Here is a 25452-nt window from a genome sequence, read left to right as displayed (position 1 = left end):
TCGGAGTTGAATTGCGGTGATTCTGGGTGAATGAATAGTCCAGTCTCAGCACCATCCGCACCAGGCTCACGAAGCGGTTCTTCTGGTGGAGATGATGATTCCTCTATGCTCTCCACATTTAGGTCGTAGAACCTAATACTTGCACGCCTTCCCCTTGAAATGGAAGACATATCGACATTGAGATCGAAAAAGCTCGCAGTCGAATGCCTCCCCCTAGAGCTTGAAGCCATCGCGTCAAATGGAAACTGCACAGATGGTTGCGTCGATGGCATCTCCATATTAAGGTCAAAGGGATTTGCAGATGAATGCCTTCCCCTTGAACTGGATGCGATGTTGTCATACGGATTGTTCGTCGACCTACCTCAGTACATATCGTAAGGAGTTGCGGATGAATGTCTCCCCATTATGGCATTAAAATCATTACACATTACTGTCGTTGGACTGTCAACTTGATCAACTGTTTTGTCAGCCCATAGTAGAAGCTTAATGATTGACCCCGAACAATACGCACTTGAACAAAATATGCATACATCTCAATAACGGCGTCTGAATAATTACTTTGAGCTTCAACCATCATTTCAACATCATCATTGTTCGAAAGTTCGAACGCTGTATAAGTTAATGGCAACAATGATGTTGGAAAGCTATATTGCAACGACGACTCTTTTCTACTACTTCCAACATGAATCTTCCTCGAAATCTTCATTATCAGCTCCTCAAGAGTTATGTTTCTCTTGAATGATATTTTAACACACTCATTTGATGCGAAAACAACGCCAGTTTCATCTTCTCGAATTTCACCATCATAATAAACAATAGCTGAAAGTCGCGCTATTATTTGAGTTTAAAAGTGCGGCACTATTATATCTGCAAAAAAAATAAATGAAACAAACCTGATTTAATAAATTATATATGAACGAACATATAACACAATAAAATTTTTACACATCAACGTAAATAAATTAAATAATATAATTTAATATTATTACTTGCACTGCATAACTATTTCGACGTATGCTCCCGCTTTCTAATTTTACAAACACAAAAATATAATTTAAAAAATAATAAATAAATATAATAAAAAAATTATAACAAAATTACCTTTAACGAAAAATAACTTCTAAATAAAAATGAGAAGATTGCCAGAATTAACTTACGGAATTGTTGTAAATTATAAGTTAAGAGGAGAGATGTGAGAAACTTAACCGGAAAAGAATGATATTTATAGCAAGGAAAGTTATACAAAACGCGATATCTGCCCCGCGCTATATAAAATTATGTTAGGAGTAAAGATATGCCGCGGTACCTGCCCCGCGCTATATAAAATTAAAGGTATGTCGCGGTACCTACCCCGCGCTATACCCCTACGTGGCATATAGCACGCTGCAGGGGCCGCGCTATATCCACGTGTATGCCAGATCACCGTATAGCGCGGTGCAGGGGGTGCGCTATACCCCACGTGGCGCCAAATCATCGTATAGTGCGGTGCAGGGGGCACGCTTTACTACTAAGGGTGTTAGATCGAAAAATATAATATTACCGATGTTAGATCAGAAAATATACTGTTCATCGATGATATATCAGAAAAATCGCCCTAATTGAGTGAATCTTGCATTCTGGAATCTCAAGAATGGCTGTCCCTTTTTCTCATATATATGGGATAAGGGGGAGGTAAGATAGTAGGCTACCCCCAACACCAGGTTGAGAGCAGCTTCCGTAAGAGACCTCCGAATTATGAAATACCCTCCGTGAAACTCGATCCCACGACCTCAAGATTAAAAACATTTTGCTCTACCTGAGCTGGATGATCATTTCGCATTCCGGAATCTCAAGGAATCACCTTAATGTTTCCTATTACTACACGGATTCAGTGTTGAGTTCCAATTTGGAACAGCTATTCTGGGACTAGCTAGATGGAGGGTTCATTGTCAAGATGAACCATTAGTCGGCGCCCGCGTGTTCCCGATGCTTCGCGTAGCTTCCTCAATTTTACCGACTAAAATATATTTTCTTTTTTTGCTTCTGAATAACCAACCGGCTTTCTTAATTTATTGCACCCAGAGTTGAGGACTACTGTAAGTAACCGATTTGTATTTTTCCGGTGAATAAAATTTGTAGCTATCCCATGAATAACAGTCCATTTTGTTTTTACTATCCCATGAATAAGTGTAACAGTCCATTTTGTTTTTACTGTCTTTTTAAACAACAAATTTGAATGCTTAGAACCAAACCCAATATTTTCTTTCAAATTTGACGTGAATCACAAGGCCACAGTATCAGTAGTTGCAAACCATACCGGATTTAATCAAGGTACATTTCTAAGGTGGGGTATTAGTATTATATAATAATAGAAATAAATTTAGGTTTTAGCCTTATATTATACTTAAACACGTTTTGAAGATTCAAAATTAATAGAATAACATCATATTAATTAATGAAAATTTTATTAACAAATCAAATTAAAATTTGATGAGTTCACATTATTAATCAGTGATAATCAAAACCATTATCTGAAAGGATCTTGTTCACATGACTATTAGTAAGTTTCATTCACATATTATATTTGTTAAGAATCATGGAATTGATTCGGGAATCAATCATGGGGCGATGCAATTGATTGAGTCGGCATCCAGCAATCAACTGCGTCGACACAGTGTGTGGCTGGCGATTTCACCGCGTTTTGATTTTGAAGTCTGTTATTGTATATTATCCTTCCAAGTGACCATCACTCTACGGCCTTCTGGATTTGTGTTGACCCACCGAGGAATTGGCTCTTCGCCACCCACCAAGAAAACTCAACTGAATTGCCAATTGCCAAATAACCAACTATTTTATAGCATCACTTTTGTGGGTTCACACCACTTGTCACGCAACTTCCCCTTTAAAACCCCTCACTCCTCGGTGTCAACTCACGTTTCTCAATTTTAGTAACTCTTTCACTCCACCCAAAACTTTATTACATTCTCCTCTAAGTCTCTCGAATTAGATCAAAAGGTTCTCTCTTTTTTTCAGTGTTCAGAAATCAGATGGCTTTAGAAGCTCTTAACTCTCCAACAACAGCTGCTCCGCCTCCCTTCCACTTTGAAGATAGCAACTTACACTCCCTGGAATCATTGACCAAGCGTAAGCGTTCAGAGCGACCACGTTTTGATCATGTTACCACCGAGGAAGAATACCTCGCTCTGTGTCTGATCAGGCTATCACGCGGTGGCGAAGCCAACTCCGCCAACACTTCTTCCATCCCACACCGCCATCGCTCTCCTACTCCAATCGCTTCGACCTCAACAGAGCAGAAGCTTAGCTACAAGTGTAGCGTTTGCAACAAGTCCTTCAACTCTTACCAGGCTTTGGGTGGCCACAAAGCCAGCCACCGTAAGCTTTCAGGTGCCAACGAAGACCAGTCAACGTCAACAACCAATGCCGCGACAGCCGGTGGAGTTATTTCCGCCACGTTGAACCCAAGAGGTAAATCCCACGAGTGTTCCATCTGCCACAAAAGCTTCCCTACTGGCCAGGCCTTGGGAGGCCACAAGCGATGCCACTATGAAGGTGGGGCTGGGAATAGTGCAAGCGGCGTGACCATATCCGAAGGAGTGGGCTCAACCAATACCATGAACCGTATCAGCCAGCGGGTCGAATTTGACCTCAACCTTCCTGCTTTGCCAGAATTCTCACCGGCTAATTTCTTTGTATCTGGCGCTGATGATGAATTGGAAAGCCCACACCGCGCTAAGAAGCCGCGTGTGTTGGTGCAGATGCCACCCAAAATTGAAGTCAACTAAACAATTCGAAGTTAAAAGCCTTATTTTTAGATGCGTAGGAATTAATTTTCGACCAGATTGATTGTATTTCTTTTGGTTTTCCGAGACATTTTATTTTCTCTCTGTACATAACACTCGAGCAATTCATCAGTGGCGATGCTACTGTGTTTATTAATTAGTCTATTTAATTCAATACTATTTGGTAATTAAGTTCAGCTCACCGTTGTACAAGTTTCTTTTCTTCTTTTACTCAACAAGAGCAATAAAAGAGGGGCCTCAGTTGCTCTGGCAAATTAAGGACTGTTGAAGCTTTGTTGCATGAAAGGGCTTGTGGAGTAGCTGCACTTGGAGTGGTACTAAAAACCAGCAATTCCAGGCCCCGTTGTCGATGAGTATCATGTTCATCGATGTTGGCCTAGTATTCTGGATTATATTTAATTAAAAGTGGAAAGGTGACGAGAAGGGATGTTTATCGAATGTCATGTGGATAAGATCAGATAGGCATGGGGTGAGCTCTCTGATTTCTTTTGGCACACCGTTTTCGTATGGGAAAGAGATTAGGATGACAGGTGCTTGGCTTTTGCTTAAGGGATCTCCTTGTATTCTCTTCATTTTCTTTTTGATAACTTCATCACTGGTCGTAGTTTTTCAGTGAATGGTGATTCGGAGTTTTGGATTCTTCTTTGTGAATTATGATGCCAACCATCTGTCCACTCCAAGTGCCAAGGATTTAGTGCTTTGTCTCGTTGGCTAATGGCTAGCCTTTAAATTATTTATACACGAGTAGCTCAAACTTTTAAAGTATAAATAAAGCATGTTAATTCCTTGTTTAATCTGCCCACTCAAGCTAAGATAAGAGAGAAGGAATTTGGTGTTCCAACGGAATTTCGCCGCCTGGAGAAATTGAAATGTAAAAGTTTAAGATGCCCCCGCAATTCGTACCAAAGGGTTACTTGTGGATCTACAGCCAAAGTGTAGCAATAGTTGGGAAGAGATGAGGCAGCCTTTGGTAAATGCATTTGTGGCATTCGTCACACTGGTAGTAGGTCGGTCATATAGATCACTCCTATTAATTAAACAATACAAGTTAAATAGTTAGTCCATGATTAACATAAGGTGGTTGGCAAACCGACTCTATGTATATTCTATAAGAAAAAATGTGGGTTGTTTTGTTTAATCGGATTAACTAATGAAATCGAAGTGTCATATACCAAATCCATTTCAACTACATATATTATATTAATTTTTATCAGTAATACCATTTGCTTTGAAGTTCCAGTTTGGCTAATTATAATCTTTGTTGTGTCAAGATACCTAGAACCTCAACTACAACCTAAACGTCGGCGTTCTAATTTGGTGGCCGAAGTCAATTAAAAGTAAACAAGCCCAACATTGACCTGAACTCAAGAAGATGATTGAGGAAAATATGTTTTGGCAAGTGGTTTAGCCCAACTACAACTTTGCCCCTTCCTGTATATTTAAGCCACAAATACCAACATTATTCACCGTTTAATACGTTCCTAAATCCTAATCCATTGAAAAATTAAAGCTTGACAATTGAAAAATTCTATGTAATTCCACAAAATTAATTAAAAACTTTACCACTTGTTCTTTTCCCTCTGTATATTCAATAATATATCGAAACAAAAAGTGGTCCAGAACTAGGACATGACATGCATGATTTTAATATATAAGTTATTGATAAGTTAGAATTTATATGCATATTTTGTATTTTGAATATAATTTTTAAATATGGGAATATTACAACATAGTCGGCTCTAAATGACTCTATACCTAACCTGCATTCTTTAGATAGGCATCTCAAGCTGGATCCTAGATATGATGCAGTATTGAGTTGCAACTTGGTAAAACTGGTTCGTTCTAGGGTATACCCATTTTATAAACAAAACTTGAAATGCTAACAAACAATTTGTGCTATATAAATTATGTATAAGAAATTGGATTCAAATAGAATGTGTCTCTCGAGTCAACTTCCTTTTGTTATTTTCAAAGAAAATGGCCGAAGAATTCATGGAGAGCCTTGATTACAGTATAGAAACTTCACCTTCCCACCATGGCCGGTTGTTGTTGTTGTTGTAAGTGGAACTTGATTATTTGTAATTTTGAGTTAAGGCTTGCTAAGAAGATGGAAGAAGGGTGTAGATGAGTAGTGCATATTGTTTACCATTCTGGGATGGATGGAGTGGAGCATACCTGGCTTCCACATTTACCAGTCTTAGTTGTTTAATTAAAAATATATTCTAAGTTTAGCGTAGAGAGACACAATCTAGGCACAAACTTTATAGCAGGTGTATGCTTTAAATGAGCCATTAGATGCTTTCATCTATGTTTATATTAGACATTCGATACTTCCATCTTGACTATCTTTGGAGGTTCAGTGCATAAGGAGAAAGTAGCTAGCTTAGCCTAAAGTTCCACCTCTCATTATCCACCCATTAAATAAGTATATATATATATATATATAAATTATACTGTGCACTTGTTAAGCAAACTAAAGGACGCAATGACATTTAAATGAGACACATTTTTTCACTTCAGCAGTATCTGATAAGACACATGCTCAAGTAATAGTAGTATATATACTATAAAGGCCTTCCATTGCTACAGACCAATAAGCTATATGCGGATAATTTGACAAAAAGACACGATGATGTCATTTTCATGGACACCCACAAACGTCATTGTCTCACATTCACCACCACTAAACTTGCTCAAAAAGAAAATACTGACATCAAGAACATGTATGAACTGAATGTCAGAAGTTTTCTTGTGGTCTCTGATGAGATCCACTTGGCTGCTTTCTACTAATAAAGTTTGGTTAGGAAGGTGTAAACTCTGCACTGATTTGGTGTTCGTTATATTTATTCCTTAATTGGGTTAATAATATATGTATGACTGTGTGTAGAAGTATCAAACATGAGATATTACTGGTGCAAGCATTTATGTATACTTCAATGATTAATATTACATTTGATGGTATTCTCATTATTGTGGAGTAGGTAAAATGATCATTTATCCATGAACAAAAAAGTTATTTCAATGGTCTTAGTTCGGAAACAGTTGAAAAGTGCTGTAAGAGATTATCCAAGTAAAAGAGAATTAGATTTACTTTTTCACCATGGTAGGTCCCAAGTGAAATTGAAACAAACCCCACACACACACATATATAATGAGACAAAAGTTTTTTTTTTTTGGATAAGTAATGAGACAAAAGTTTGATGGTCACTAGAGGAATATAAAGTACTTACCCTATCCTCAACACATATGCTTTCAACCAATTATTCTGTTGTTATCTGCCATGGAATGGGCAGCTCTCTCCCTCCCAATCTGCCATCGACCGGTTACAAATCACAGTACCCTAGACTCACAAAACACAAACACAGGGTTTCATGTTATTCAACAGATAAGAAGAAGATAAGTAATGACGGTGATCACGTCTCCAAAGATAAGGCTTTGAAATAGGGTATGTTGAAGCTAAACTTGTTGATGGTGGGAGACAGATTTTAAATTGGTTACACGTCGATCTGTGTACGCAGCAAATAGAATTTAGACAGCTAAAGAAAGGTTGGATGGTGTCGAGCATAGCTCTGAACTAGGTAGGATTGTCGAGAAAATCAAAATTATATTCCTATGGCAACCCAGATGTTCCATTACTATTTATTGACTAATGCTAAAGTAAAGGTAGAGCCTTTTTCTGATAAGGATATCGTTGTCTGGTTTGTCCTCAACTACTCTACGTACCCCCATCTCCTGTAAGATTTTATCCCCCCACAAATATTGTCATAAATCATTCTTTCTTTAATTTACTCTTTTAAAGCTATGCCTTACTCGTTTCTTTTAAATTTACTCCACACAACAATCAAATTGTTGAGAAGAAAAGGGTTAGGGTTGAAGTCGGAAGAAGATCATGGTTAGTGTTTGATCATTTTGTACAAAAAAGATGGAAAAAATTGGATGGACAAAACCAATCCAACGATCTACATCAATAAAAAAGTTGGAATCCAACGGTGGACATGAACACATCAAAAAGAAAGCGGAAACACTGAGCCGCTCATGCCCAGACTTAGGAAGATATTCATATTCTCTCACCTCATAAAAATAAGGATACCTCTAAACCCAACCATGGTCAACCTAACCCTAAACTATCACGTTGATTAAAATACCCTGTCTCTCTTCATTCTCATGTGGTTCTTCAAGCTTACTCCTTTAGCTCACTTTCTTTACCTACTTGCTTGAAACTCAAGTACTCTCCGGTCAACAAAAGGATCAGCTTTTTTTCTTTTCTATTCTTTTTCTTTGTTTTGAAGACAAGCTGAGGAAACATGAGCTGCAACGGTTGTCGAGTGCTCCGAAAAGGGTGCAAGGAGACATGTGTGTTACGATCAAGCTTTACGTTGGATCGAGTCCCCCGAAGCCCAGGGCAACGCTACCTTATTTCTCGCCAAGCTCTTCGGCCGCAGTGACCTCCTTTCTCTTATCTCTTCCGTCCCTGAATCCCAACAACCTGGTACTCTTTCTCACTTTTTTTTTATTTACGTCATTGATTTTCTGTTTTGATTATTTGAAGTATAATTAAGTGTGTTTTTTGTTTGGATTTTTTATAGCTTTGTTTCAGTCTTTACTGTTCGAGGCATGTGGTCGTACCGTGAATCCGGTGAACGGAGCGGTAGGGCTGTTATCCAGTGGGGACTGGCATATCTGCCAGGCGGCGGTGGATACAGTTCTTCAAGGCGGAGCTTTACGGCCAATCCGGGGATCATAGCGGAAGTTAGGTCGCCGAGTTACGATGAGTCATCTGATCGTTTTTATGGAAACATCTCGTACAACTTCCAGAACCACTACGCTGACTCGAAGCCTTTGATGAGGATGATGATGGAGAATCAAACGGCTTTAACGGTGTCGGATCTAAGCCTCTCTTTGATGACAAAGTCCGGTGGAGGAAGACGTAGCGGAAAGCGCTACGAGGAAGAAAAGAAGAGAGCAAAAACGCTGTCGCTTTATTCGGAGGAATCGGAGATAACTATTTCCGAGAGCAACGAAAATGAAGGAAGGCAGAAGAGAAAGATTTTGAAAGTACTCTTCGTCTGAGAACACTTTTGTCTTAGAAAAACGGTCTTTTTTTATATACCGGCGATCATGTAGTGAATAACGAAGAGAAGACGATAAAGAGTTAGAGAAATTTTCCACTTTTACCCCTTTTATTTAATACTCCATTGAAGCACTTTCTGAATTTTGTTGAAGGGACATGAAAATTGTAAGATCAGTGAAAATTGAGGATAGGCTCGCCCGCTTGCACGTTTAACTTTGATTGAGAAAACAAAATGATTCATCTGGTTTAATAAAATGGACTGTATATATATATATATACCATTTGACTTGGGAAAATAAAACAAAGATTGGCAAAATGTTGAACAGCTATTAAGCATTAAGCATTCAGATATTTGGTTTTCATCAAGTTATGAGCATTGAGCAGAGTTAATGTTATAGCTGCTGCATTCAAGTTTGTTTTGATAGTTCTAACATGGCTTTCACTTTGAAGAATCTTTAAACCTAAACGGAGAAGATGTAGGCGAAAGAAGATGAAGTCAGCTAATTGCCGATTCCTCATGCAACAAGGAAAGAGAAAATCATTTGATTAAGAGAGACATGATGCGTGGTTTGTTACGTTTTAACGACCCGTCTTACATTTCAGTATTATTATACCAGTAAAAAAACAAAGAATGAAGAGGATATTTTGTTCAAAGGGGGACTAGTGCGGTGCACGTCCCACTGCGCCACCCAAAGTCCTCCATTGGAAGTGGGTTCCACGGCATAACCCATCTTTTCTTATTTACAATTAGCTTATAAAAGCAAACCTTATTCAATCGTTTCGCCGCGTCTATTGCATATGCTGTGTGGATCACACAAATTCATTTTTCCTTTTTTTAAAAAAAAAAATTGGGTATCTCCACTCATTTACACGTCACTAAAAAGCATTTCCCTGTGGTAAAATTGTTTTCCCAGAGTTATCGAGTATTGTTGGTTCAGACGTTTTCTTTTTTTTTATCTTTTTGAGATAAAAGAGTATTGATTTCATTTCATTTCCCTCTCAACCAAATCTAGAATGCGGATTATGTTTACTACGATGGGAGGTATGGGTTATGTTTACCACTATATATTTTAGTATTTTAAAATGGCTTCCTCGCCCATGGCGTTGAAAAAAAATTTCTCCATATATGGTTTTACCTAATTTATTTCTTGAATTAAGGTGTTTGTTACAGTGACCTCATTGGTTGCCAAGTGCTCCTTGCGACAAAGCTTCCTCTGTTGCAGTAACTCTTCTCTCTTCCCTAGCTATTGCAGCTCTATAGGTTGTCAAGTGCTTCATAGGTCGCCGGTCGCCGTGTGCTCCTGGAGACCTATGAAGGTCGCCATGTGCTCCTGAAGATCTATAACAATCACCCTACTTAAACAAATAATTGTTCGACTGCACTATGTGAATAATCTTTTTTTTCCATTACATTATTCAAACACTTTTACCGTTTTAAAATATTATTATTTAATAAAATTGTTATGAGAAAAGGATTGAATAGTGCATATTTCTTAAAATTATTTTTATTCTTTATCTGGGTAAAAACATCTTCTTTATTTTACTTAACAAGACACGTGGGAAAGAAAGTCCTTCAAGTATTATTATTATGTTTTTTTAATCCTTTATCTACCAAAAGAAAACCATGAAGTGAGGTTGAAAGTGTATTTAGTTTTCACTCTATATTAAAGCAAATTCAGTATATTGAGGCGAACATAGATAGGAACACAAGAACCTTGGATTAAAACAACTGGAACCACCATTTACACATTAAATACACACTTTCCTTTTGCCCAAATAATATATATATATATATGTTGCTGTAAAAACTATCTAAATTCACATTGAGAATGATTCCCCCAGCCTACACAACATCAATTACACAGCTAGATTTTATGTAGCTTAAACAAATGACCAAATTATCGCTCTCAATGTTGTAAAATCGTATTGACCATTTTGAAAAGAGCCCCGACACAAAAATCTGTAAATCATCCAAGCACTTTCATCCTTTAAAGACACTCACAAATTAATGTTCAAAAAAGGGTTTAATTGGGTGAAAATAGATCTTTTGAGGCACAATTGCTTTTGATAGAACAACAAGGGCTTAGATGATTATTTGATTGTATTTCAAGAGCAGCCTTCTTATATTTAAGCCAAAATTCGGATGAGGGGGGAATGGCGGATGATGCTATGTTAGTTAATAGAGGAAGGCAATGAAAATCACATGAGCTTTACAATTTCGTTGTCATGCAGGAAGGTAATTGATTTAGTTGTAAAATGTGTGTTCTGAGGCTACATTCTTTCACCTGCACGGCTGCAATTGTTGATACAAGTACTTGGCAGTGCTCAAGTAAAGCAATCTCATTTCCACTTACATTTCCAAGTTCTCCCACCAAGGAGTTGACTTCAGCAACCTATCAACCAATAAATAAATTAAGGAAGACAAACGAAATAGACAAATGACAAACTAAAATTGGTTTAAAAAAAACAAAGGGAATATCCATTGTCATTAAAGTGAAGCTTATAGTTTATCGTTGTTATCCAAAATTAAACGGTAGGTTCCATTTTTATCCTTAACCCAAAGCAAGAAGCATAACTGATCAACCTGTGTCATTTTTAATACTTGCAGAACTGTTGAAAAAACAAACCTCTAAAACTAAAACATCTAATCAATCTGATCACCCTTTGAGGACTGTAAAGAATTTCAGAGATGCTACAGTCGTAACTTATGCAAGCTCTAAGGCGCTTACGCTTATAAAATGATCAATCTTTCACATTTTGGAACATGAAAACTTCTTGACACATGGGTACATGCATTTCTAACCATACAAATTAATTTCAGGTTGCCTTGATCAAATAAGAAAACATTATACGTAGAGTACGAACAGTGTATCAGGACGTTAGGAAATTATAAAGTTTGCACTCTGCATATAAACGAGGGAACAATGGAAAAATTCAAATTTGAATATAAAAATGAAAGTGGGAAGGGTGAAAGAGGAAACAGAGGCTAAGGATGAGAGAAACAGAGAGAATTACCTTGGAGAACAATGAGCATATGGAGGATGAAATTCCCTGCATTACGTCAACCGCTGAACATATAGCATCCTTCAAATTTGGGACATCAGCCTGTACAAATGAATAGCCAACCAAGATGTTTCTTTAAGACCAAAAATGCTAATACATGAAATACCACAGCTTGAACGAAATTGACAAATTCCCAAGATGGAAATTACCCTTGCTCCAGCAACAACCGGAAGGCGGAGCGTGCTAGCCATCAAAGCTTCACTAGCCGCAGACAATGAACTGCAATAATCATGGTCCAGGACATCCCATTCATCCAAAAGCATCATCTGAACTCATCCATAACGAAGAGAGTAAATACATGAACTGAAACATGCAATTATAGTTGACACGATTATGTAAAAGGTTTTTTCAGATAAGGAGCAACTTGAAAGTAAGATAAAAGGATGGGAGGAAATGGGAAGGGGGAAGAGAGATGGCAAGAGGTATAGCAGGACGAGAGATATGCAGTTTGAATAGTAACGGAAGAGGTAGAGAATGAGAAACTAGGATATATCAAGTTTAAAATGAGTAAAATTTCACAATGGAGACATGGTTCTTACTTGCCCCTTGAGGATGGAAATCAGCTTCAATTTTTGCTTAAGCAACTGTAACTTGGTTCTTTTGGCTCTAACAGATTCTCGAAGTTTTGAGGTAGTTATCCATGCGCTATAGAGATTTTTCTGTTGCAATAAAACATGAAAACAAAAGGATTTCTCATCAGATTTTAACTAATGTAAGCAACCTCGGAAACAATAAGATAGTTAAAACCAAGGTCCTTAAAAACACAATGCAAACAATAATTAAAACAAATGTTAATCGCATCAACTATTGAAAAATAAAAAATCTGAAGCTAACTCTTTTATTTCCCCTGCTTCTTCTTTCTCAATAAATTCATTCAACCATTTCTATTTCTATGGCACATAGAGTCTGGAAACTCTGCTTGCCTTTAATTTGATCTGATTGTTCCAGATATAGTGAATGCAACTATTATTTCCCCCTGTTTCTCCTTTGTCAGATTAAAATCTTTCAACCATCGCTATTTCTATGGCACATTGTATGAAAACTCTGCTTGCCTCTAATTTGATCAGATTGTTCCAAATATAATGAACGCGTCTGACTCATTCCTTAGTGCAAGAAGATCAGCAACTAATAAGCCAGTCTCTTCTCTCAGACATTTGGCCCTTTTAACTTCCATTCTTAATTTGAAATCACATTCTACTGAACTCAGTGTCTCTCAGGTGCCCTTGATATGCAGAGTAGGCATGCAGTTTAAGTTCCCTTTTTTCATTCTAATATCGTCATCCATTTTCCCTTATTAAAGAACTGCATTTAGCCAGTCTCTTCTCTCAGACATTTGGCCCTTTCCATATATAATGAACGCCCCCTGACTCATTCCTTAAAGCAAGAAGATCAGCAACTGATACGCCAGTCTCTCCTCACAGACATTTGGCCCTTTTAACTTCCATTCTTAATTTGAAATCACAATCTACTGAACTGAATGTCTCTCAGGTGCCCCTGATATGCAGAGTAGGCATGCAGTTTAAGTTCTCTCTTTTCATTCTAGTATATTCATCCATTTTCCCTTATTAAAGAATTGCATTAAGCCAGTCTCTCCTCAGACATTTGGCTTTTTTAACTTCCATTCTTAATTTGAAATCACAATCTATTGAATTCAGCGTCTCAGGTGCCATTGATATGCAGAGTAGGCATGCAGTTTAAGTTCCCTCTTTTCATTCTAGTATCGTCATCCAATTTACCTTATTATAGAATTGCATAAAGATACCTTTTTAAACAGCTGAAGAATTTGCAAGGGAAAAGCTGTTTACAGGGGACGAAAAACTTGGGAGAATTTATAATGGAAAAGCTGTTTACATATGAATATTCCAGCCCTTCACCAAAATCTCAGCTTAATCAGAATCGTTTTAAACCCATAATAACTATCACGAGCTGCTTGAAAGCAATAACAAAACTACATCTACCACATAATAGCAATTATATCCAATCAACAGAATAACCAAAAAGCTGGAGTGCCAAGCCTTCTCAAGCAGAAAGCGACATTGGGAGTTCCAATTTTGCCAATAAAACTGTCTGTTAATATCATAGAATCTAAATTTTAAGGGCGAATTCCTAGTGCAATGATGTAACAATATATAATGCAAAACTGGCAAATATAATAGTAAAATGCAATATGGGAGCAATTCAGCCATACCTCTGCATTAGTCGTCTGGGAAGACACAGCAGCATATGCTCTAGCATTGGCAAAACGCCATTGCAACAGCCTATTATGAAGTAGCCTCAACAAATGAGCATCCGAAGCCTTATTTTCCCCAATCTTGCCCATCTTAAGAACATCACCAGCAAAGCTAAAAATTGAAGGAGTATTTACCAAATTACTAGCCGATCCACTCCGCACTCTAGAGGGGCTCATTCCCCGCAAAGGAGAAGACACCCCAAGCTTACTCGGCGAAGCAGGCGGAACTGATCCACGAATCGGAGATAACTGTCCTCTGCTGTTCACTACACCTTTCGGAGACGACAAAGGACTATCAATACCGAACTTGTCTGATGCAGGTATCTTAGAGTGAGCAGTAATTTTCTTAGAAACCGGCGAGACGGGACCGGCCCGGCGTAACCGACTATTTGTCTCTTGCAAAAACCGGGCGGGAACTATTATCCCCCGAGGCCCACGCTTAACATCTCCATAGCCGTTAGAAGAACTTTCAGGAGCTCCTGCACTACCAGAAGAAACACTTTCGGTATCCGAAGCCGCACGATCAAATTGAGCATCGGATCCAACGGCTGTAATACCTGTTGAATCCCTACTGTCAATAATGGAATTTTGTAGTGCCCTAACTACATTGCCGTTAACAGATCCGTTTAACTTCTTCTTCTCGTCCGTGCAATCGACGCTTCGACTCATTGAATTCGATTTCCTAAAGCCTGCCGGCAACCGCTCCGAGTTTGAATTCCCCGTCTGATCTATTCCTCTAGCCGGTGTCGGTGTGATTGCCGTTGGCTTTCTCTTCTCCGTAGTGCCTTTCCTTGCCGCGCTTGGAGATGGAACTGGTTTAGCTTTGGTAAACTGATAGGAGAATGAATCTCCCTGAAACGAAACAGATAAGCTTCCCGTCGAAGTCAAGAGTAACTTCTGAGCAGCGGATAATTCGCCGCTTTTGTTACCGTCACTGTTTCTCAAATTCACAGAATTGTTAGGCCGCGGCGTCACAGCCTGCCTCCGCTCCACCGATTGCGACCGCTTGATATCCGATGGAGTCGTTGACTTCGAAACAAACGGCGACGGACACCGCTTGGTAGAAGCCGCTGAAGAAGAAGACGATGACATTGAGGAATTTGAGGATGACGGCGTGGACAAATAACGAGAAGTGACTTCACGGAACTTCTGACGGCGGAGAGGAATAGCATTGTCAGGGTCGGACGGCAATAAAGGAGGCCGTGATGGGTTATGGTGTTGGCCGTATGGCTGTGGCCCTCCGCCGCGCTGTTTGGGGTTTACTGCTGCGGACATTGTAGCTACCATTTCCGTACTCACAAAATTGAATCTCCACAATGTCAGTGATTCATAAATTTACTCACTCCAAAACCCTATAAACCCTCCTGAAAATCTCACGTCCAAAACAACAAGGAAATCAGAGTTTAAAGTTGATTAAAAAGAAATCACGTTTTAACAAATTTTCGTTGCGTTGGGGTGTAGGTGGAATTTTCGGAAAGGGAAAACAAAAGGAGCAGAAACACTAAACGACCGTTAGCTACTAACAAGAGCGTGAGAGTAGAAGCGAGATAGTGAGAATGGTGTGAGCAATCTAGGCGAAATTTGAGTTCATAACGTTGTACTCTTCTTTTTTTCTTTACATCGCTTTTCAAATTTGAAGGGAGAGGAGTGTACTCGCGAGACAGGGAGGGGACCGATACTCGCGTAGAGGAGTGGCAAGGTGTGTAGATGATGATGATATTAGAAAATAATGACACGTGGAGGCGAGTAGTAGTGGGGATAATTTTAGGAGAAAGTGAAAGAAATGAGGAGTGTTGAGGAGAGAACTGTGAAAAATTCATAGAGACGTTACTCTCGAATTTAAATTCTTTTAAGGGGACGTTGAATTATTATTATTGCAGAACTTTTCTTTAAAACATAAAAATATGTAGTTTTTTTCTATTAAAAATATATAATTTTTTATAGTTGCAAAATCACTGTTGTACGTTACAAGTGAATTAAAAATAAGTTAGATTTATATATTATTTTAAAATTGTATATTTTATTTTTGTTAAATAATTTTATTATTTTTATATAACTTTTTTATTATTAATTTATATAATAAATTATTGATCTATTAATTGTAAAATATAAAATATTTTTAATCATTTTATTGTTTTTATTAATTTGATTATTATTTTTTTAATAATTTAGAATGATCACAATATTATATTTTATTAACGAGCCAACTTTGATGATATAATTACTTTTTAAGTCACGGATAGTTTTGAAACAATTACAATTAAGCCATTGATCCTTCCAAAAAATTTTGGTATAATTGTTTTTTAGGAAAATATCAATTTTAAAATTAATTGAATTAAAAATTGGCCCCAAATTTGTCTAATTAGTTACTTTTTAAGATTTTAAAATTTTAAAATTAATGAAATTAAATCCTTAATCTCTTAATTTTTATGGTTTAATTACTTTGTAAACTCTATTTATTTTAAAACTAAACAATTTGTTTCCTCATAGTTCAATCTTAACTCCGTCCCTGACTGATGTCACTCAGTAGGTTCATTAATTTTTAAAAATAAAAAAATTATCATTTATTTAATAATATAATTTTAAATTATCTTTTAATTTATGTAAATATATTTATTTTAAGATTAAGAGATCATTTCCAGGGTTTGATTAATATGTAAAATTACCTTAATTCCAAAGTCTCTTAAATTAGAGGCTATCATTTGCTAAAAAAAGTAAACTTTGGTTAACATGTGGATAATGGGCATACCTAATTATGATATACTCTTTGTATATATCCCCTACGTTGCCTAAAAATGATCATTAACATTAGTGAGAAATCATTGCTTTTAACCATCAAGCTTCTAACACATATATGGTACTGGGAATCATAGTCATTTATTTTATTAACAATTTAATTAGGGGTACACGTGTGCAGCCATGCATGTGTTGCTTAATCATTTGTCTTTGTTGTCGCATTTTAGTACGTAGAAACTTGATGGTTTGTGTATTAAATCGGGCTCAAAAGGCATTTAAGTGGTGAACCCAGTTCTTTCTTCTTCTTTTTTCCTTTGTGTGGTCCTAAAGTTTTGTTCAATGCATCACTCAAAGAATCTGTCATGAACAAATTTGATTCGACGAACTACACAAAGAGAAAAGAAGACGACCTAAAATTCCCAAAATGCTACAAAATCATAATCACAATATTTCTACTCACCACCACAAGCTTCCATTAAAGTCCATCAAAGGACCATCCCCAGAAAAAGCAATTTCCCTTCTCTTGCACTCCTTATCCTACACATCTCTTTTGTATTGTTACTGTCAACAAAGAATGAAATCTTCCATATTATTCCAATTCTTATCTACAAAAAGGTTTTTTAACCATGTTTAATCAATCAACATCTTGTGTTAATTCTCTAATGTTTCCCGACAAATTTATTCCATCTTCTGCATATGTCTCAGGCTTTTCATGGTTGGGAGTTTAAAGCTTTTGCGGTAGATTGGTAGGCCTGTCATCTGGGCAGTGATAAAATTATCAATAAGATTCAAAGATATCAAAAAGCTGAATTCTGAATCCTGCATGCATTAAGTAACCCTACAAAGATAAGAGAGAGAAAAGAACAGGTTATTAAACCAAAAGCTGAATTCCAATGATTACAGTTTCAACATGAAATCCCAATTTCATACATATAGAAGTTATCTGTTTAACTTATCACTATGTCTGTTGTTACCATATGACATCACACTTTTGCTTAAATGAAGCTATTGCTTGCAGCAGACGCGAAAAACATTTGTTTCCCACGGAAGAAATAGACGTTCCTTTTTGAACACATGAAAAACAAACCTTCAATCATTGGTATCAAAGTTGTCCCCACTGGTTTGCTCTCCATGGTTAAGCACTCCAAAAAAGAGAGATTAACAGTTCCTCCAGCACCCCCATTTACTAGAGGTACACCGGCTAAGCAAAAACAGTTTTCTTTTGCAGTAAACGAGCTGGATGAGAAGTCTATGAACATGAATTGAGTAGCCAGTTTTGAAAATGATCGACTAAGATAGCATGTGGGTAGAGTTTAATTTATTTGGTCAGAAATCTGACATCTTCCTACCAAAAAGAAAGGGAGTAAGTGAATGCAGTCACTTTTTATATTAGCCGGTTAGTGATATAAACAATTCCAGTTTCCTTAGCTTTCTGAGGGTTGTTGATTTGGTCACCCTCTCTTTTTATATTAGCCTTAGACTTTGGTTAAGCAGGTCCACCATGATTGTTTCCTGTCCATGTTCTTTGCTTGTTTTCTGAGAGTTGCCTGGTAGCTCAACCCCAGTACGTCGGACAATTCTTATTTTCATCAAATATTCATTGACAAAGCAGCTGCGATGATAATAGATATGCTAGTTAATTCATTAAAATGGAAATGACAAATTCATACACAAACTTAAGCTGCATACACATAGGCAACTATAAGTTAATCGAGTGTACAAGATTCGGAAACAAAGATGGTTAAAATACGAGACGATACAGATTATCAGATGATAGTAATGACTTTAAGTGGAACCACCACTATTGGGATTGTCAGGAGGTGAGGGTTTGGGGATATATGGAATAAGAGGACTACCATGCTCAATAGGACCAGGTTTTATAGATGCCTTTGAGCTTGGAACTGGATCAATGGGATGGTAATCTTCCATATCCACATTGCTCTGATTTTCATTGCCAATCCCCTGCAATTTTAGATGAGAAAACGTCTCAAAATTCTAAAACAAAACAAAAAGGTTCTCTTAGCAGGTTGTGGCCATGCATGTAGTGTATATACCTTCAGCTTCCTACTTGTTCCCATCGCCCTCGTACCATCGCCATGTTGCAAAAACTCCATACCTGGGATGACATTTATGAATCTTCTTAAATGTAATTATTATTATTTCTTATAGTGATATGTCTTTGGTTGCTGCTATTTTTTCCCCAGATTTACCAACAGAAAGCATTAACTTTAGCAAGAAACATTTGATCTCTGGCTAAGAAAAAAAGAGGATAAATTCTGATCATCAAGTTAGTGAAAGCATTGCTTGAATAGCATGAATTGTCATTGACATGCAAAGCTGCAATTTTAAGCTACATTTTTTGAACGCACGCACCCACACTTAAACCCGAGCCATTGTTTTGAAATGTATTGCCCTCGGCCATCGGGTCAAACCCATGGGTTTTTAGCTACATCATTTAATTGGCATGATTTAGATATGGGACAAGAATAGCCTACAAGTGGATCAATTAGTTATAAATATCATTGAAATAGACCAATAGATAATTGCTTTACCCTATAGCCAGCAAGGCAATAACCCAAAGAATGAAAACACGATATCTGTAATAGACGAGAGTGAGGGTTAAAGACAACTTGAGATTAACGAATTTAAGACAATTGACGCAAAACTTGTATAACAAGAAACAGGATGCGGTGAGGTCATTTAATTATTTAAATATCACTAAATTATAGGCAGTGTACCATTTATATTGAAGTTTCAAATGTTCAAATTAATCATAACATTAAATTTTGATTTTGATTTTAATTATATCACTAGGCTGTTAAATTTTAATAACACGGTGATGTGGACATATTTTTCCGTCAATGTGACAACGTGTACAAAACATTATTTTTTTCATGTTGTCATGTCGTTTGGATTTTAACAGTCTAATTGAATAACCAAAGTTTAATATTATAATTGGAATAATTAAAAATTCAATTGTAAAAACAATATACTACTTAGAGTTCAATGGAATTTAGTGTAATTTATGCTAAAGTTTAATTCATTGTTTATGAACTAAACTCAATAATAATAATAATAATAAGCTACATACGATACAAATGAAAGTCGGGTGTATTTTGATAATATTAGAAAAGAAACACGGTTTAAGTGACTTTTCAGTTTTCATGCAAATTAGTGTTCTTCATCGGTAACTAATATGAGAAGGTTAAGTTGTTAAGAAACCACACATTTTGCTATAATACTCACACCAGCTCCCAGTGCAGCAATTATGTAGACCGTTTACTCGAAGAAAAATAGAAGAGGAGTTACTGTTGGTTTTTTGGCAAATATCTCACATTGGTTTTGTACGAGAGGAAGGGAAATTCTTTTGTTATAAATAGAGCTCTCATCCTCCTTAGTTTAGCATCCCACAAATATAAGTCTTCTTTACTATTAAAGGCTATTTGTACTCTTTCTCTCTTTGTAATATTTTCTCTACTAGTGAAAAATTATTTTAGTAGTGTTCGAGGAGGTAGGCATAATTTTGGCCTAACCTCGTTAAATTTTGGTGTTCTCTTTATGTCTATTTAATAGCTATTGTCGGGTATAGTTGTTGTTAATTATTGTCCTATTAAAATTACTTGTCTTGGTAGTTCTGTTTAAAGAAAGTGGGTTTTAAGAGAGACCATTGTGACCACTCCTCTTTCCTGGGAATCTACCTTGGGGTGATTTTTAATACAATCGTTTTCACACTAGTAACCTAGATAATAGTTCTCAAGGTGAATTTGTTATTATTGGTGGAAATTAACCTGAATTTCACAACAATTGATATTAGAGCTCTTGGTTTATTTTAGTATGCTCTGTGGTTGCGGCTTAGGCTGATCTTCCACATTAGAAAAAAATTTCCTTGGGATAATTGGCATTCTGCATTGACAGCTATTAAATAGAATTTGTAGCAGAAATGGCAGACGTAACAAAAACATCCACATCGTCGTCAACAACTGTGACAAATGTTAGATTTGTAGTGGAGATTTTTGATGGCATCGGTCATTTCGGCATGTGACAAAGTGAGGTTCTAGATGCCCTATTTCAGCAGGGTCTAGACATTGCTATTGAAAGAGAGAAACCAGATGATGTTGATGAGAAAGAATGGAAGAGGATCAATAGATTGACATGTGGTATTATTCGATTGTATCTTTCTAGAGCGCAGAAGTATGCATTTTCTAAGGAAACTTCTGCAAGTAAATTGTGGAAGGCACTGGAGGAGAAATTTTTGAAGAAAAACGGTCAGAACAAGCTTTACATGAAAAAGAGATTGTTCCGCTTCAACTATGTATCAGGTACCACTATGAATGATCACATTACTAGCTTTAATCAGCTGGTGACTGATCTAATGAATATGGACGTGACTTTTGAAGACGAAGATCTGGCTCTGATGTTGATGGGATCACTTTCTGATGAGTTTGAGTATCTTGAAACTACTTTAATTCATGGGAAAGTTGATGTGTCTCTCAGTGAAGTAATTGATGCCTTATATAGTTATGAATTGAGAAAGAAAGGCAAACAAGAAAACACAAGTGTCGAAGCAGAAGCTCTTGTTGTTAGAGGCCGTTCAAAGAGTCAGAATAAAGGAAGAAGAGGGAGATCGAAGTCAAAGTTCAGATTAAGTAAAAAAGAATGTACATTTTGTCGAGAAAAAGGGCACTGGAAGAAAGAATGTCACAGGCTAAAGAACAAAGGCAAACCTAAAAGGGGAAAGGCTGTCTCAGAATCAAATGTGGTCGAGTATGATGATACAGATTCAAATTTTGCATTCGCTGCTACGCCATCAACCAGTTGTTCCAGTTCATGGCTGTTAGATTCAGCTTGTAGCCACCATATGACCCCCAATAGAGAATGGTTCTTTGATTTTAAAGAACTAAAAGGTGGAATTGTCTACACAGGACACCTTAACAGGTGTCCATTATGTACCAGATTTAATGAGAAATCTCATCTCTGTGGGAACCTTAGAGTCAAAAGGTTTAGAAGTAAGGGCAAAAGATGAGATTATGAGGATTATCTCTGGTGCACTGGTGATAATGAAGGGAATCCGGAAAAGAAACAATGTGTATTACTTTCTTGGTAGTACAATTGTTGGGACAACAACAGTGGCAGCTTCTACTGATGAACAGGAGTCAGAAGCAACCAGGTTATGGCATATGCGCTTGGGGCATATTGGTGAAAAATCGTTGAAATTACTGATAGATCAAGGATTATTGAAGGGTGCTCGGGCTTGCAAATTAGCTTTTTGTGAGCATTGCATCAAAGGGAAGAAGACGAGGGTGAAATTTGGAACAGCAATCCATGATACTAAAGGTATTTTGGATTATGTTCATTCAGATATATGGGGGCCTTCCAAGACAACTTCATTGGGAGGAACACACTATTATGTAACCTTTGTTGATGATTTTTCCCGGAGAGTTTGGGTGTATACAATGAAGACAAAGGATGAGGTGCTAGGATTTTTCCTTAAATGGAAAAAGATGGTGGAGACTCAAACATGCAAAAAATCAAACGTCTCCGTACAGAGAATGGTGGAGAGTACAAAAATGATCCATTTCTGAAAGTCTGTGAAGAAGAATGTATTGTCAGGCATTTCACTGTCAGAAGCACACCACAACAGAATGGGGTGGTAGAGCGTATGAACCGAACATTAGTGGAGAAGGTTCGGTGTATGTTGTCTAATGCTGGGTTAGGCAAAGAATTTTGGGCTGAGGCTTTGGTTTATGCTTGTCACCTTGTCAACCGTTTACCATCGACTGCTATTGGTGGTAAAACACCATTAGAGAAATAGTTTGGAGTACCTGCTACAGATTATGATTCCTTACATGTGTTTGGTTCCACTGCATACTATCATGTTAAGAAGTCAAAGTTGGATCCAATAGCAAAGAAGGAGATCTTTATGGGGATCACCTCTGGTGTGAAAGGCTATCGTCTTTGGTGTCCAGAAACAAAGAAAATAATCTTCAGCAGGGATGTTACCTTTGATGAATCTACCATGTTGAGAAAGGTGACTTTAAAAAAATTGGAGCAGATATATGGAACTCCCAAACAGGTGGAGTTTGAAAGAAGCAGAATTGACCCAGCCAGTAAAGAAACTGATAATGACTCTCCTATGGTAGAAGAAGAGTCAGATGAAGAAGAGGTTCAGATCCAAGAACCTCCACAACAACATGAATCAATTGCACTCAGAAAGGGAAAGATGACCATTAGACAACCTGCTCGTTATGCTGATATGGTCTCTTTTGCATCTCCAATTGCAATTGATGACGTTCCTGCCACTTTTAATGAAGCAGTCCAAAGTTTAGAACATAAAAAGTGGAGGATCGCCATGAATGAAGAAATGCAATCCCTTCAAAAGAATCAGACTTGAAAACTAGCTAGTCTTCCGAAGGGAAAGAAGGCAATTGGGTGCAAGTGAGTATATGCAAAGAAAGATAGATTTCCTGACAAGAATAACATCCTCTAAAAAGCAAGATTGGTGGCTAAAGGCTACGCTCAAACGGAGGGAGTTGATTATAATGAAGTATTTTCTCCAGTTGTAAAACATTCCTCCATCATAATTTTGTTGGCTTTGGTAGCACAGTTGGATTTGGAACTAGTTCAGATGGATGTAAAAATTGCATTTTTACATGGAGACTTGGATGAGGAAATCTACATGACTCAGCCAGATGGATTCAAAGTTGCTGAAAAAGAAGAGATGGTGTGCAAATTAGAAAAATCGTTGTACGGATTGAAGCAATCTCCAAGGCAGTGGTACAAGCGATTTGACAAGTTTATGATAAGGCAGAAGTACACAAGAAGCAAATATGATCATTGTGTGTATTTACGCAAGCTACAAGATGGATCCTATATATATCTTCTTCTTTATGTTGATGATATGCTAATAGCTTCTAGGAGTCAGACAGAAATTGCGAAACTAAAGACTCAATTGAACAGGGAGTTTGAGATGAAGGATCTTGGTGAAGTGAAGAAGATTCTAGGCATGGAGATATCAAGGGATAAGAAATTGGGGAGGCTTTGTTTGTCTCAGAAAGAATATCTGAGGAAGATACTAAAACGTTTTGGCATGAATGAGAAGTCAAAACCAGTTAGTACACATCTTGCTCCTCATTTCAAGCTCGGTGCATCCATGTCACCTAAGGATGATGCAGAACGAGAATACATGTCAAATGCTCCGTATGCAAGAGATGTTGGTAGCTTGATGTATGCAATGGTGTGTACGAGACCTGATATTTCACAGGCAGTTGGGGTTGTGAGTAGGTATATGCATGATCCTGGAAATGAGCATTGGCAAGCTGTGAAATGGATTATGCGGTATATTCTGAACACCGTAGGTGTTGGTTTGGTCTTTCAGCATGACAAACAAGATGGTCAGTGTGTAGTTGGGTATTGTGATTCAAACTATGCAGGTGATTTGGACAAGCGTCGATCAACTACTGGTTATGTGTTTATATTTACAAAAGCACCAGTCAGTTGGAAGTCCACCTTACAGTCAACAGTGGCTTTGTCTACTATAGAGGCAGAGTATATGGTAGTTACAGAGGCTGTGAAGGAGGCAATTTGGCTTCAAGGGTTGCTTGGTGAATTGGAAATGGAACAAAAACACATCAAAGTGCACTGTGACAGTCAGAGTGCTATTCATTTAGCAAAGAACCAAGTTTATCATGCAAGGACGAAGCAAATCGATATTCGATATCACTTTGTACGAGAGATTCTAAAAGACGGTGGAGACATAATCCAGAAGATTCGGACCACTGAGAATCCTGCTGATATGTTGACAAAAGTGGTAACTGCGGTCAAGTTTAAACATTGTTTAGACTTGGTCAATATTGTTACAAATTGAAATATGAATTTGCAGACACTACTGAAGATTGGATTTTTTAAGAGACGTGTGTGGAATTTGCCAAGGTGAAGATTTGTTGGTTTTTGGCAAATATCTCACATTGGTTTTGTATAAGGAGGAGTATAAATTCTTTTGTTATAAATAGAGCCCTCCTCCTCGTTAGTTTAGCATCCCACAAATATAAGCCTTCTTCACTATTAAATGATATTTGTACTCTTTCTCTCTTTGTAATATTTCCTCTACTAGTAAAATATTATTTTAGTAGTGATCGAGGAGGTAGGCATAATTTTGGCCTAACCTCGTTAAATTTTGGTGTTCTCTTTATGTCTATTTAATAGTTATTGTCGGGTATAGTTGTTGTTAATTATTGTCCTATTAAAATTACTTGTCTTGGTAGTTCTGTCTAAGGAAAGTGAGTTTTAAGAGAGACCATTGTGACCCCTCCTCTTTCCTGAGAATCTACCTTGAGGTAATTTTTAGTACAATCATTTTTACACTAGTAACATAGATAATAGTTTTCAAGGTGAATTTGTTATTATTGGTAGAAATTAACCTAAATTTCACAATAGTTACAACATTTACCAGGAATGGAGGAGCTGCTGGAGAAGGTAAAAGAAACCAACGCTGCCCCAACCACAAAGGAAAAAACCCAAATCCCAGGGAACTTCATAATGGCAGATGATGACCT

General features: G+C 37.3%; 3 protein-coding genes and 1 pseudogene across 4 annotated transcripts; 2 read left to right on the top strand and 2 right to left on the bottom strand.

Moving 5' to 3' along the window:
- The first annotated feature begins 2946 nt into the window (after positions 1-2946).
- Positions 2947-3967, top strand: LOC120156806 (zinc finger protein ZAT10-like). 2 transcript variants are annotated; one of them, XM_039168067.1, is made up of 2 exons: positions 2947-3410; positions 3456-3967. In XM_039168067.1, the coding sequence occupies exons 1-2, from the start codon at positions 3027-3029 to the stop codon at positions 3780-3782; spliced, it is 711 nt and encodes a 236-aa protein (XP_039023998.1). In that variant the 5' UTR covers positions 2947-3026; the 3' UTR covers positions 3783-3967. The 2 variants fall into 2 exon arrangements, with proteins under 2 accessions (XP_039023998.1, XP_039023996.1); XM_039168065.1 differs by having other exon boundaries at positions 2947-3967.
- Positions 3968-7979: 4012 nt separating this feature from the next.
- LOC120156761 lies at positions 7980-8892 on the top strand (annotated as a pseudogene).
- Positions 8893-10762: 1870 nt separating this feature from the next.
- Positions 10763-15974, bottom strand: LOC120156768 (QWRF motif-containing protein 2-like). The gene is made up of 5 exons (XM_039168025.1): positions 14123-15974; positions 12474-12593; positions 12084-12200; positions 11887-11976; positions 10763-11264 (listed from the first exon to the last, which is right to left on the bottom strand). Exons 1-5 carry the CDS (start codon positions 15449-15451, stop codon positions 11082-11084), a joined length of 1839 nt encoding a protein of 612 aa, XP_039023956.1. The 5' UTR covers positions 15452-15974; the 3' UTR covers positions 10763-11081.
- A 2590-nt stretch (positions 15975-18564) lies between these two features.
- On the bottom strand, positions 18565-25452 carry LOC120156773. Its single transcript, XM_039168032.1, has 3 exons — positions 25347-25452; positions 18955-19016; positions 18565-18862 (listed from the first exon to the last, which is right to left on the bottom strand). The coding sequence occupies exons 1-3, from the start codon at positions 25432-25434 to the stop codon at positions 18686-18688; spliced, it is 327 nt and encodes a 108-aa protein (XP_039023963.1). The 5' UTR covers positions 25435-25452; the 3' UTR covers positions 18565-18685.

The sequence above is a fragment of the Hibiscus syriacus genome, unplaced genomic scaffold (assembly GCF_006381635.1).
Source record: "Hibiscus syriacus cultivar Baekdansim isolate YM2019G1 unplaced genomic scaffold, ASM638163v2 tig00111237_pilon, whole genome shotgun sequence".
NCBI classification, from domain to species: Eukaryota; Viridiplantae; Streptophyta; class Magnoliopsida; order Malvales; family Malvaceae; genus Hibiscus; species Hibiscus syriacus.
The sequence above is the reverse complement of the archived record's forward strand: the minus strand, read 5'-3'. Positions and strand labels throughout refer to the sequence as shown.